This window comes from Oreochromis niloticus, linkage group LG12 (assembly GCF_001858045.2).
Source record: "Oreochromis niloticus isolate F11D_XX linkage group LG12, O_niloticus_UMD_NMBU, whole genome shotgun sequence".
Lineage (NCBI taxonomy): Eukaryota > Metazoa > Chordata > Actinopteri > Cichliformes > Cichlidae > Oreochromis > Oreochromis niloticus.
The window spans coordinates 20448372-20462883 of NC_031977.2; the positions used below are offsets into that span (position 1 = coordinate 20448372).

The window sequence follows — 14512 nt, forward strand, 5'->3', positions numbered from 1 at the left end:
ATCTGGACACCGATTAGGTACCTATCAAAGCATACAATGACTCTATTGCAAAGCCATTTGGTTACAAGTCAACACATGACCTCAAGTTAAGTAGTGAATTTATTCATTTTCTCTGTCTCATTCTGTCTTTTATTTTTTCACCAAAGCCTCAAACTGAAGAATATCTAATGGTCAATATGTTTTAGAATTAAAGCACAGTTTGTGGTGTCGTCCTTAAAGGTTCGAGATACTTGACTCAAACAAGTAGACCTGTAGATGAGGTTATAAGGCTACAGGGCAATAAATCATAAACTTCAGGTAGGAACACAAGATTCAAAGAATGACTGAGTTAGAAATAGCTCATCAATTTTTTGGTATACAGGTTTCAGACATAATGTATATTTTTTAAACAAAAAAAAAAAGGAGAGATTGAAGTATACAGTTAACTTTGTGAATTCTTGCTATGTCTTAAAATATAAGACGGGCACTGATTTCCTATTGAGACTGACATTGACATGGATCACTATTTTCTCTCTGCGTGTCCTTACGTTTATTTACCATCTTCTTCGTGTTAAACAATACCAAATCTTTGCTCTATACTGAATATCTCTATGAAGCCTGAACTCAAGTAACGGGCCCCAAACAACGATCAATTACCCTCTCCACTCCCTGCTCGCCCTCCCCAATCCAAAAAAATAGTTCCAGGTGGTGAGACTGGGAGGGCAGGATATCACGGAGGGAGTGCGAGTGCATGGAAAACCCTAAGCCCTCATAGTCCCAGTGCACTAAGGTTGTGACAGCCAGCTTTCCTTTGCTCCACTCCCCTTCACCTGTTATCTGTCTATCACTTTATTGTGTTAGACCATGTTGGGCAGAGAGTGATCAACTCACACAATCAGTGTAAAGACTGTTTTTATCGACAATCGCAGCAAATTTCGTTACCAAGATAGAAGTTTTGTAATTTGATGCCTAGCTGTCATCCACATGCTGAATTTACCAACAGCCACTCATTGAAATTTATATTAATAAGAAAAATATATATAGCACAAGTGATTATATGTCTTTGGACTATTAATACAAATTTCTGTTCTAATCAGTTTGCTGAAGCTCGCATAATATCAGTGCTTATTATTGTATAAAAATTATCTTTTCTTTCTACACTGCCTCTCTCTCTTTCTCTCTCACCCACACACACACCCACACACACACACACACCCACACACACACTCAACTTCCCCTGCTCCAGCTGTGTCTTAAGAAGTCAGCGCCAGACCGGTAATCTGACTGGGATAGAAGTTACTGGATCTGTATCCATTACAGGATGTAATACCCCTCTATCCCAAACTCTCAACACTTCCCCTTTCTGCACCTTTCAGAGGTCATTCTAAGATGACTGTTTCCTCCGTTTTTCTCAGTGGTATAGCCCCATCCAAATATAATGCAATTTGCTTATTGCACATTGCGTTGTAGCTGATGGTTACCCACTATAACAGCCACTCCAGGTGGTGAGGGTAACCCTCTAATGCATTTTACCACAATCAAGTTTCAACCCATGTTATGCATTACACCACTGATAGTTGCTTCACCTGAGAAAAGTTTAGCTTTTTTACTTTGAAGTTGCTGATTTTTATTGGTATTTAATGGTTTCTAATCACAACATCATCACAAACCGAATACACAGAACTGCTGGGTAACCGACACACTACAGCTACAGGAGCTGCTCAGCCAAGGTAACCCACGCTATGAAGCTCCCAGCACACAATTTCTGTGCTGATGATGCTGCTGGTTTGAAACTCCTGAGTCAGCAGAGCATTGCCACTATGCACCTGAGCACTCAGCGACCCTCAGCACTCAGTAACAAGTTGCTGGAGTTTTTAAATGCTTCCATTCTCCAATAATACCAATTAGAGTTGATTGTAGAATATCTAGAAGACTAGAACTTTCATAAACTGACTTGTTGCAGTAGTGACATCCTATTTGCAGTACCACACTCAAATTCATCTTTAGAATGACCCAGTATTTTACAAATGTTTGTAAAGGCAGACTGCATAGCTAGGGGCTTGGTTTTATACATCTATGACAATGTAACTGAAAACACCTGAATTCAAAGATTAAAAGGAGTAGCCCAACACTTACAGGCTCCTTAAGTGTCAGTATCAAAAATGGTGTATTTGAGACTCATATCTGTGTCATTACTTTTACAGTAGAACAATAAATTCTCAAATGTCACCACATTAGTCTTCTGGGTACCAGCCTGGTCAGGTCATGGTTTTTGGTGCAAACTGAAGAAGAAAAAGAAGGAAAAAAAAATCACATAAAAATTGACAAAGGGAAAACAAATACTAATAGAAAACCAATAACAAGCACTAAAATGTTCCCCCTCTGGTTCAACATTACAGTCAGGATATCAGTAGTTCTAATGAGATATCAGTTTTCTGCACGTGAACACAACACATCCTGTCAGAAAGCTTTAAGGTTGAGGAATGGAAAGCACAACTAACGGCACGGTACACTGAGTCATATCTCAAGTGCTTCTTTTCTTATTTTTCAAAGCTGTGTTTTATTCCAAAATGCCTAACAACTTCCTCAGAGCAGAGTATCTTGAGAGACCCTCTCTGCATCACTAAAAGCAACTGAATGAATTCACTTGGAGTTGATGGGAAGCATCGCTTTCACTGCTTTTGATTTTCTCAAAAACTAACAGCCAGGGCAATCTGTAAGTATGAAGTATGTCACTTTTACAATAAACTCAAAGAACTATGGCAAATTCTTAGGAGCTCGAGAACACAGGCAGCAAGTGTGATGTGTTTATCTTGGCCAAAAACCAGGTAAATGTTTTATTCAGATAAAATAACACCTGAAATTCCACAGAGAGCAACAGTCTCATTAGAGAGCAGTGACAAAAGCAAAGCAACTGGCGGAGCTTTGACTGTGAAAACTGATACAGCCGTGCTTATTTCCACCAAGGACAATGAAATGTAAGCTATCACGCTCGCTCCTCACTTCCCAGAACTCACATTGAAGGCTGCAGCCTGGTGTAGGTGGAAGGTCACAAAAGATTTGTGTGTATAAGATTCATAAAGTGTGCATAAGAGTGTGATTTCCCTATACTACCCATGCCCACTCGACAATAATGAATACAATGTTACCTATTTGTTTACTGCACAGACAATGGTGTATAAATGCCAGAGGGCAAACTGTGACTTTTATGCAGACACAACAGTAGGCATTCTACTGGCTGTTTAGAAAATTAACTACTCCAGTTCACCTGTGGCAGCATGACCAATGAATCCCAAGTCTAGACATCTATTCAGTCTACCAAGTTATTTATGAGTTGTTACGGAATGAAGACAATACACCGAGGAAATGAAGATGCAGAAAGAGAAAAGGAGACAGAGACAGTCTTGTACATAACAACCACCTCGCTCCGTCTCACAACTTCTTTTAATTGACAAATGTTTGCCTGTTGAGTCACGGCTGAATTTATTGCCAATCAATCATCTGTATGTCAGCCGATGAATAGGCCTGTTGCTGGTCCAATCAGTCGTCTACACGTAAGCCAATAAATGCGACTAACAGGCCTCAGGAGAAACGCTTCCTGAATACAGTTTGGATCAGCACAGTCTCTTTTTGTGTTTCTGTTTATTCTGTGAATTTTGCTGATGCCAGCAAATAAAATAAGACAATGAATTAAATCCTAGCATCACAAATTCACACGCTAAGAATGTAAGGGCTATTCAGCACAGAGCAGTGTTCTAATGTTTACATATAAATAGTCATTTTTCATTCTTTTAGCTTCTAAATACTGGCAATGCCGCGAAGGGTTTATGAAAACTGGATTGAAGATTTTCTCAGCAAATGCCTTGCAAATAGAAAAAAAAAGACACTGTGAATGACTAACTAGGAGCATAACACAAACAAGAAATCTTGGGTGAGGTCCAACATTGTGTCAGATTTAACACATCTTCCTTGCTGGCAGCTGTTCTGCGGCATCTTGGACGGAGCAGTCGGCGTTACCATGAATCTAAAACATCTAGGCACTTTGTTAGTTTGCACCCCTGTGCACTCAGGTGTACATTTTCATGCTTAAAAGCACATAATATTTAAAATAACTGTTATTCCTTCCAAAGCTCCAGTTATAAATTATGAAGCAGCACCTGAAAACAAAGAGAGTAAATCAGAAGGAGGGAGCTCGGCACAGACTGCTTCTGGAAAACCACCCAGTGACAATGACAGGAAAGATATACAAGACAGAGGAGATGACTTGCTGCCAGAGGTCGCAGGAAGACCTCGGCACATAACATACTGAGCATGAGGTATGAGCGTTTGCTGGCTTAACTTCAGGGCTCCCGGCTGAAATAGCCTACAATGACTTTAAATAGATCAACGATAAAGAAAGAGATAGATAAATACACACAGACACCATCATTCATTAGAAACACTGTCCAAATCTACACTCTGTGTTTAACTGAACAGTGGAAAGACTAACATTTAAACTCTTGAAATCCAAACTTTGTTTTTAAATTAGTGATTGGGAGGAAAATCTACAAAATGCTCTTGTTATAGTTAACCCTAGAAGAGAAAGAGAAATAACAGAGGAAGCGAGTCAACCCTTAAAGCTGAGCTAGGGAGCACGTTTATATTGTCGCTGGAAAAAAAAATTCAATATAACATTTGAGGATGTTATAATTGAAGTAGAATTAGAGGAACCATAACTTCTTGACCTTCCTTGAGGCTTCAGAAAATCTGGCTCACGTCCACAGATTTGAGTTAACTGCACTTCTTTTCAGTCTGGCATGTAGAGGGTCAAGTGAAGTATAAATGCGGTAATATGAAGACTGAAAATGTAATCATTTGTGGTAATTCCATCAGTTAAGCATAAGACTTTCACTTAGGAGAATGGGGTTCAAATTCGATTCGAAGATGAAACTCAGCGTTAGCTTATGAGGCACTGTTGAATAAGACGAATGAACCGTCTCCTGTCAGATTCTGACTCTTTATTTCTACTTACTGCAGCTTTAATAACAAGTGTGATGGCACTAAACACAACAGAGTTTTGAATCTGACACGTTCTCCCTCCGACACATAACAAATCACAGTTGAGATACCAAACATGGTCACAGACAAAGCGGCCGGCGCGTGTAACATCATTGTCAGTCTGCGAGGATGCACTTCTCAGTGTGCTTGAAGAAAACGACAAATATATTGTAAACAAACTGACATATGACTCAGTTATTATTGCAGCATAGAGTGCTTTGAAAGGGGTGTGATAATTCATGAAACGGAAATACTTTTGGTAAATAAATGCACTCATTAAACATCTTTCTTGTTTTTGCATCATAAGCCGCTGGTTGAATATTAGCTTCAGCAGCATTCATGTGCATGTGTTAAATATGCAAATCTAAAAATCAGAGACTTGCTTGAAAATGTGTCGAATCAAATTTCTCATTTCAAAATCACAGCCCAAAGGAAGAGACAAAACACTGCCCTGTGCTTATTAAAAACCCTTTCATAATGAGATGAAAATCAGTTATAACGCACAGAAAAAACAGCAACATACTATAGATATTAGGGATCATGTCCACTTCATTTGCATTTAACGTTTAAAACACACTCATCATGGATTGCTTTCACAAAATAAAGGGCAAAGTATAGCACAGATTTAAGACGCAAGACTTTATGAGTTAAAAAAAAAAAAAGATAACTGGTATACAACAAAAAACTCTAAAGCAATGCTTCACAGTGTTAATGGGAGTAAGAGAAGTAATGAGCTGCTGTAGAGCGACTTCAGCACGCAGCTACTTAAAAACAGCAAAAAGTTCAGGGGAGCAGTCAGCGGAGAAAGTTTGCAGTAACTCACCGTGTCCTTGCGCATGCAGAGAGAACAGTCCAAGCAATAGTAGAGAACTCCAGCTCCAGAAGCAGAGAGACAAACAGCGCTTCAGCCTTTCTCCCTGCACTGGCATGGTAAGAGTGTGCCGCCGCTCCTCTCTTCTCTGGTCTCCTCACTTCAGCGCTCTCCACACGATGGGATCCGCTCACACGCCGTCGCTCCTTCTCAGTGTGTATGTATGCACCAGAGAGAGAGAGTGGGTAGCAAGAGAGGCGGGGGTAGTATCAGGCATGCGAGCTCCTGAATCTGTGAGTGCGTGTGTGTGTTTGTGTGTGTGTGGGTCCACCGAAACGTGAGAAAGTCCACACCACACAGAACACACCAGCAACAGCAGCAGCAGTTGGAGATGATTGTCCCCCAACCCTGTCTGACAGTAGCAGCCCAGCTGAGAGAGAGAGGGAGAGAGACAGAGACAAAAAGGGGGAGTTTACTTCACTTGCCTTGTAGGGAGGGCTGGCCCCCTCTCTCTCTCCACACACACACACACACACACACACACACACACACACACACACACACACAGGGAGGGAGGACATGGGTGGAAAGAAAACAGGGGCAGAGAGCAGACAGGAGCAAGATGGGGTTTAGAAAAAAAAAGTAGGAGGAGGGTGAGGAGGACATTGAAAACAAGCAGCACTATCTGTGGGATTCTGCACCTTTAACGGCTTATAGATATCTGTTTACACTTTGTTTTGGAAATACTCTGTTAATAGGGTGAGACTGATAAAGTGTTGACCTTACAATAAAGCAGAACTACAATTGAGCAAACGATACATTTCAGATAAAAAAAAATCATCATATAACATCCACATTTACTTCCTTTCATGTGATTGCAGTGGATCCTAATTTTTGTTTGTTTGCATGGCCTAAATGGGAAAATTGGACCATTGTATGTTCAGTAAATATATCAGAATAGCTGAATATCAGAGTAACTGCCAACAGTGGAGGTACTGGATAAATCTGTGTAGTACTTCAATCATAACAAAGGGAAAAAAATAGACTGTATATGGAAAAGGCCCTACTTTAGGTGTGGTTTAATAGAGTGGATTTAAATTGTTCATGTTAACACACAAGCAGGCTAACCTGTAGTGTACTTAGACACCCTTTATGCATATGGTTTTGAGCCTAAGGCATTGACCTTTAGCTTTGGTCTTCAGCAGGCTGGAACGAACATATGCAAAACAACATTTGAATAAAACTGCACTCAGGTTTGTGTCACCGACGACACCACAGTCTGCACGGCTGGAGTCGGGTTTATCATTCCGAAGAATTCTGCTTTAGAATCCCAGATTCACGAAAAGCTACTCAAAACACCTCTTCACACAGTGGCGTGCTATTCAAGTAGCTGGCCTAGACACTTTGAAGGAGCTGTTAGAGATTACATCACCCAAGCCTGGAGCTTTTATACTAATAAATAAATGGGTTGAGACACTCTAATAGACCATTTCCTTTCCAGAGCTATCCTCTTGCCTGTAAGGCATGCTTTCGACAAAACCGTGTGTGTGTGTGCGTTTTTGTGAGTGCGCACGTGCGTGTGTGCTGGTAACACTTTGCTTTTAGCTGAAAATATGACAGACCTGAAACAGCACAAAATGGGCAGCTTTTTTTTTTTTACTCCTCCTCAAACACAAAATGCTGAACATTGAAGTTTCGAGGTTAAATAGATGGGGCAAACAGTTTTTGTTTTCATGTTAATCTGCCTCTTTGTTGCTGCCGCTGTTCTTTGCACTTCTTTTCTTTCTCACACTTGTTCATGTTGGTCATTAAAGGCAAACAATAGGCTGCCTGGCTCCCTCGCTCCTCGATGAGAGCAAAATATCACTTCACAAATAAACAGTCCTGCCCCGCTGCTGCCCTATCTTCTTTCTGTCTGCCCTCATCATTGCCCCTCTCAAGCCCCGTTCCCATACAAACAGTAATAAACGTTCTTGTCAATTTTCCTCTCATGTGAAAGAGAAGATCCAGTCTCGGTTTTTGAAGCAGGATGTCCTAGCTGGGGATGCTTAGCAAATAAGAAGCGGCCACTTGTGTAACTTGATATTTCAATTAGTGTTTTGACAATTAACCAAATACATGCATTTTTGCTACAAGAGTACAGTGATCTCATTTTTAAATAAAATCCATACATTTTTTTGCCCTTTCTGTACTTCTGAAGTCCTGGATTCTGTGGTAAAGTCAAAGTTTTGAAGATGGGAACATTTTCCATTTAGGAAAGCCACAGCAAAGTTTCTCCGGTTTCACGCCTTCCTAAATGACACACAGCTTTCTTTATTACCATTTCTACTCTTTCCAAGGTTTTTTTTTTTAACTAACAAACTTAGCTGCCCTCCCCCTCCACTTCTGTGTTTCTCTTCTCCACTCCTTTTCCCACTCCCCTCCTCCAGTGAACCAGAATGTCATTTCAAGCATGTCTAACCACGGGAAGCCTTTTAAAAAACTGTGACAGCATTTGCCCCCAATCCCCAATAGCTGTGAAGCCCTGTGTGTGTTAGCAGTAATGAATGTCTGTGGTGATTTCCTTGAGAACAGAATATCATATGCAGATTGAGGAATGATCCCTTTAAAAGCTGTTACTTTAAAGGTACTGTAGACCAGTGCTCCATGACACACACACACACACACGCTATTCTTCACTGGTGTCACCCTCATGCTGGGTCTATGATGAATGGCTGAGAGTGTCATGAGCGAAGGATGAGCAGTAAGAAAAAAGGGAGAGAAAAAAAACACAGAAAGGCCTCTGACAAGAAAAACAAAGGGGAGAAGAGAGAAGAATAATAGATGTCTGAAGCTTTTTAGAGGAAAGCTTTTTTGAAGAATTTAGATAACAGAAGGAGGAAGTTGACCTTTAAGGGATATTTAGAGGAATTCAAATTTGAGAGCAAAAAAAGGCTTATACTGATAAGAGGAGGTCGAAGACATAAAAATACAAGTAAAACTTCTACTTTACGTCACAAATGAGTTGCTCAGATGTCTTTAAATCTGATGCAGAGACCGCTGTTTATTCTGACTGCTTGTATGCTAATGGTGTTCAGGCCCCTTTACACATTCAGATTATTTGAAAGTCTCGGCAAGTGCTCGGGGTCAGTAGTTTATTCAGCATCCACTCTTTCATCATTTTTGACAAGCTGTCATAACACAACAACTTCACTTGTCAGGAGCTCTCAGTGTCAACACTTCAAAAGAGGTGGACTGAAAGTTGCCAGTAAACACATTTAATTTCTAAACTTGTATTATTTGTTTCTGATTTCCATCTAATGAGTTGTTGTTAGGTACAATTCAGAAGATTCCTCCTCGCCAAGTGGACTCAATATATTGCACTGCACAGTCTTAATTAGCAATCCTGAACTATCGCCTCTCGAGAACTGCAAACTATTAACTGCCGTGTCACCCGTGGTTTTATAACACATTGGAGATAAATGAGAAAGGCTTCTTTCTATTAAAATCAATGATAGTGAATGGGAATATATAGATATGCTTAAATCACTTTCAGTTTGTAATCATGCCAAAGCAATACAGTTCAAGATTTAACACATAATGCATATATCTCCCAATCTTAAAACAGTTTCAACCCAGCAATGTGCCAGATAGAAATCGTTACCCTAACTCATTGCAGTTGTCATAAGCTGCAAAGATACTGATATTATTATGGCGATGGACCCAAAGTTTCTTATTTGAGATCTCTCTGATAGACCTATTCCAATAAGAAATCGAAGAATGTACTCTATTACTTACTTGCACTGCAGTGAAGAACATCTTGCTCAAGTGGATTAGTGTAAAAGAACCAAGCATTAAAGGCTAGTGTAGAGTGCTGTTTTATTTGGTACTGTTGCTTTAAATTTTAAAGTGTGTTTAAAGATTTCAGAATGGATCCATCCTTTGCTTGTAAAACTGGAAAACAATAAATATATTTGGAAGAAAAAAAACAGCCATGTGGACTGATGTGGATTAAGGATGAAAAAAAAAAAATCTGGTATTAATTATATTGCTAATGTACAATTGTATTAACTAGGAGAGATGTGCAGGAGATCTCATTATATGTAGACGACAGCTTTATAATTTGAGTGAAGTTAACTAGATTTCTGTAGTGTGTTGCTAATCTTATAGAAGGTCTCTAGCACTGAGTCTCTTCTCACTCCTCACCTTTCTGTCATCAGATCAAGAGTACCCCCATCTAGGGGTACTTTAGGGATCTACAAATATTGTGGCAACCTTGGAATTGCTTGCCATTGACCTTGACTATCACTGGCCTTTTGGCAAATACAATGACACAATGACTGCTGAGGATGATAAAGATGACATCCTCTGCCTCTCTGATAGCCATCCTGTGAGATGGACCTCCTTGTAGTTGTTCAGAAACTATCAGCTTTGTATGTAGCTTTGTTGCCTCACAGCAAGAAGGTTGTGGGTTTGAATCCACCATCTGGCCGAGGCCTTTTTGTGTGGAGTTTGCATGTTCTCCGTGTGGGTTCTCTCTGGGTACTCCGGCTTCCTCCCACAGTCCGAAAACATGCATTTAGTAGCATTAGGTTAATTGGTGATTCTAAATTACCCATAGTGTGAATGGGTGTGTATCTCTGTGTTAGCCCTGCGACAGACCGGCGACCTGTTCAGGGTGTACCCTGCCTCTCGCCGTTTGTTAGCTGGGATAGGCTCAAAGCCCCACATGACCCTGAATTAAATAAGCGGAAGAGAGCGGATGATAAATAGACAGAGCATCCAGGAACTACTTCTGATAGAGAGCAGTCCTAACATTAGAAAAAAATATATCCTTGAATAGAGGGTAAAGTAGATACGCAATTTTAACTAGACAAAGGAATAATGACACATTATTTATACAGTATTGTTGTTCTATGTTTTTTAAAACAGTTGAATGTGTAGCAGTGCAGCAGTGTTAGGAGAGTCAATTTCTGATTACCAGAGTACTCTTTTTTTTTAAGTTGGTGTTAAGACTTTTCATAGGCCACTTACTGTAGGAATTTCTCTGCTGTCTGGGCTCAAATTCCAAATATATAAATGGACTTGGCATACTTGCGGCTCTGCATATACCTATTCAAACACATTGTCTCCGCATTCGGATTTCCTTGGGATTTAAAGACCACCTTACCTTTTCCTGGCTCACTTTTAGAAGCATTTATCCCTTTATTTGATGTGTGAACTGACTAAAAGACAGGGGATTAAATCCATTTTAGTGAAACACCTCCGTGGCACAGCAGCACATCTGCTAATCCCCACCCATTCACTTCAGCATGTCTTTAAACTAACAAGAGGTTTAACATAATCTGCTTTAAGTCTGTCCATTCACTCCTATTCACTGGTGCATTTACATAGCAATCCTTTGTAGATGTGGGAGAGCTGTGTGTGAGAGTCGCGGTAGTACTTCCTCTTCCTTCAGTCCATTTGTACCCTCAGCTTCTTCGCCTGAGGGAAACCGAAATGGTGGTTTAGTTGAGTTCATTTGTTGTTTTAGTTTTAAAATGTTCAAACAAAGCACTGCAGTTAGCAACAATTTAACTGATCAAGACAAGTAGGGAAGACATGATTAAAATGGTCTGCAAGGAATGTATGAAGTGTTGTGTGCAAAATGGGATAGGAAGGTGATGATTAAGGATGGAGCAACAGGGCTGCAAATTACAGGTAATGCTAAGCCTTTTCACTTAAACGACACAAACTCACCAGTGAAATATGATTTCCTGCTCCTGTCGCAAACACAGCCAACAAAACTCATCCTAGGGCCAAGGAATTGGTGAGAGGAATAAGGACACGAGGAGTAACACAGAGTTCAGGGAGATGTTGATGAAGCAGTGAAAGAAACTAAAGCCTGTCAGGTCCTCCTCTGTCCTCAACACTAATTTGTTCTTGTTTGACCTTTCACCTTTATGAGAAAATACCTCTGCGCCACTGGAGAACCCCGTTTCCCCCACAAATATGGAAAAATAAAATATATATTATTTTATATTATTTAGTAAGCAGTTACAGAGTGATGTTTAGATCACTTCAGAGAATGTTAAATTAACTCAATGTATTACTACTCAATCAAATCATAACTATAACCAGTATTTGTCCAACCATAGATAAGATATTTATTCCCTCCCTGAACTGCATGTCGGATGCTAGTAGGAAAATTTTCCATTTAGTGATTTCCTGCCAGACAGGGTTTTTTTTCATAAAGATTTATTTGCCTTTACACTCATTGGCCAATTTATTAGATATGCTGGGTCGGACCCAGGCAACATTTATCCAACCTTCTGTAGCCTACATTTCCCGATCTTAGCCGAAAGGAGTGGCACCCAATGTGGTCTTCTGCTGCTGTAGCCCATCTGCTTCAAGGTTCAAAATGTTGTGTATTCAGAGATGCTCATCTGTGCACCTTGGTAATAACAAGTAGTTATTTGAGTTGCTGTTGCCATCGGTTCAAAGCAGTCTGGCCATTCTTCTCTGATCTTTGACATCAACAAGACCTTTTCACCCAGAGAACTGCCGCTCACTGGATTTCTGTCCATTTTTCAGACACTTCTCTATAAACCCCGGTTGTGTGGTAAAATCTCAGCAGATAAGCCTGTCTGGCACCAACAACTAAGCCATATTCAAAGTCACTTAAAACACCTTTCATCCCCATTCTGATCAGTTTAAACTTCAGGAGGTCGTTTTGACAACGTCTGCATGCTCGAATGTGCAAAGGAATTGCTACCGTTTGATTGGCTGATTAGATATATGCATTATCAAGCACTTAAACAGGTCTAACTAATAATATGGCGAGCAATTGTATATTATTTTCCATTTCATGTCTAGCCCGGTTAGGTTTAGTGAACTAAACTAATTGAAAAAGATCATAAAATGCAATCTTGAAATGCACCATTTCAAGATTGTCGTCTGTGTCTCAGACGTGTTGTCTGCCAGAAATCTGGTCATGTGGATTTTGGATGGTCAGCAGGGTGTCTGTGCCAAACTATGCTTAACCTAAACCTTATTATGAGCCTTTGCTTTTTTTTTTCTCCAAAAGGAATTCAAGTCCCCTAAGGTGACTGCATAAACAAGTTTATACCCTCACAGCACAAGTAACACAAAACACACACTCACACATCACAGAGAGGTAGGTGTTGGGCCACTTAAACTTAATGAAAGCCTAATGATAGACTGGGAATTGGGTTTTACAGCATGTTATTGTCATTGTGAAACCACTCACTGTATCACTTTACAACTGCCATAAAATCACTGAAAGGGATATGTGATTAGGGCGAGGTACAAGAAAACTGAGACTGAGTATTAGGTATCCACAACTGTAATCATGATATCATAAATATTTCAATTATTTTCTTAATTTCTTTTGCATATATCCACGATGAATGTCCAAGTGTACCGTCAAGCTATGTAGCAAACACAATGTTTTTCTAGATCATTTCAGAAAGATTAATGTCCTGTTATTTTGAACTTAGGCACACAGCAGGCAAAGCAGAGAATGAAAGCCTCGGATATTACTTTGATGTTAAATGTTAGTGAAGACACTTTTGATTAATAGGAAACAGCTAAATAAGCAAAATAGGAATCATAGGATGTCATTTTTAAGAGAAGGTGAAACATGCGCGCGCACACACACACACACACACACACACACACACACACACACACAAACTGTGAGTCTAGAATAAGCAATCCCCCACCTTCCACCTCCCTCGCACACATACCATCACCCCCCAGACCCCCACAATCCCTTGAGGAATAGGGAAGGGTGCTGGGAGGAGGAACTAACTGGCCAAAAGGGTGGAATGTTAAATTTGTCTTGCTAAGGTAGACATGCACACAGAAAACACAAGACCTACTTCCTGAGTGGGAGCAAAAAAGAGAGTTGAGATTTCCCACCTGCTTCGTGGGATCGTTTTTGCTGCCTACTTTTTCTGATTCATAAATGAGACAGCTTGCTAAATACTGCAAAACACAATCTGCAGCCACCCACCAACACTTTTTTTGTTCCCCACAATGACTGGCCTCTGCTTGTTTATCCATCTGTCACATAAAATATCTGATACAGCTCTAGCTGGAAATGCGATCAGACTTTGAAGAATTTTCTTCATCTGGTTGGCACAGCTAACTTGGATTGTTAACATTAATTATGCAACGAGTGCATCTCAGCTCTCAGTGCTACACCGCAGAAAGTCAAACTCTGATGACTACTACCTTACAGCGGGGAAAGCCTCTGTGATTCTGTTTAGCTGCAGTCAAGCACCTGCTTCCTCTGGTTACACTTGAGTTGAGGCATTTGTTTTGAAAGCGCTGTTTTCTCTTTAGCCTCAGCTTAGCTTCTGTTTGCATCTCTTTGGTTTTTGTGTGTGCAAATGTCTCCGAGCTACTGTGTGTCACGCTAGAGCATTTCTTCCAAAACAACAAGCATGCCGGCAACAACTCCACACTCTCCTCACATTTTAGTTACAGCTTAATTGTTGTAGTGAAACAGCAATCCTTGTCAGCAGTACAAACATGTTAACCTATTTTATATAAAGCACTGTGCACGTGTCTTGTGCCATTTTTATTTTTATTTATATACTGTCAAGGAGGCAGATTTCCCAGTTGGTTTTCAGTGGTACTTCTCCCAGCTGAAAGTCTTTCACAGTTTTCTTTTGGACATTGACTGCTTTTTCACTTACT

The 14512-nt window shown here is 40.2% G+C and overlaps 1 protein-coding gene across 4 annotated transcripts in view; it reads right to left on the bottom strand.

The window, feature by feature from the left end:
- bmpr1ba (bone morphogenetic protein receptor, type IBa) overlaps positions 1-14512 on the bottom strand; it is a 63878-nt gene that overhangs the window by 15091 nt on the left and 34275 nt on the right. For 2 of the 4 annotated variants that reach the window (XM_005452043.3, XM_005452041.3), the window contains one exon: positions 5840-6257. The exons of the other annotated variants lie outside the window; for them this stretch is intronic. In XM_005452043.3, coding sequence (XP_005452100.1) covers positions 5840-5945 — 106 coding nt within the window. In that variant the 5' untranslated portion in view covers positions 5946-6257. The remainder of the gene's footprint in view (positions 1-5839; positions 6258-14512) is intronic. 4 annotated transcript variants of the gene reach the window in all.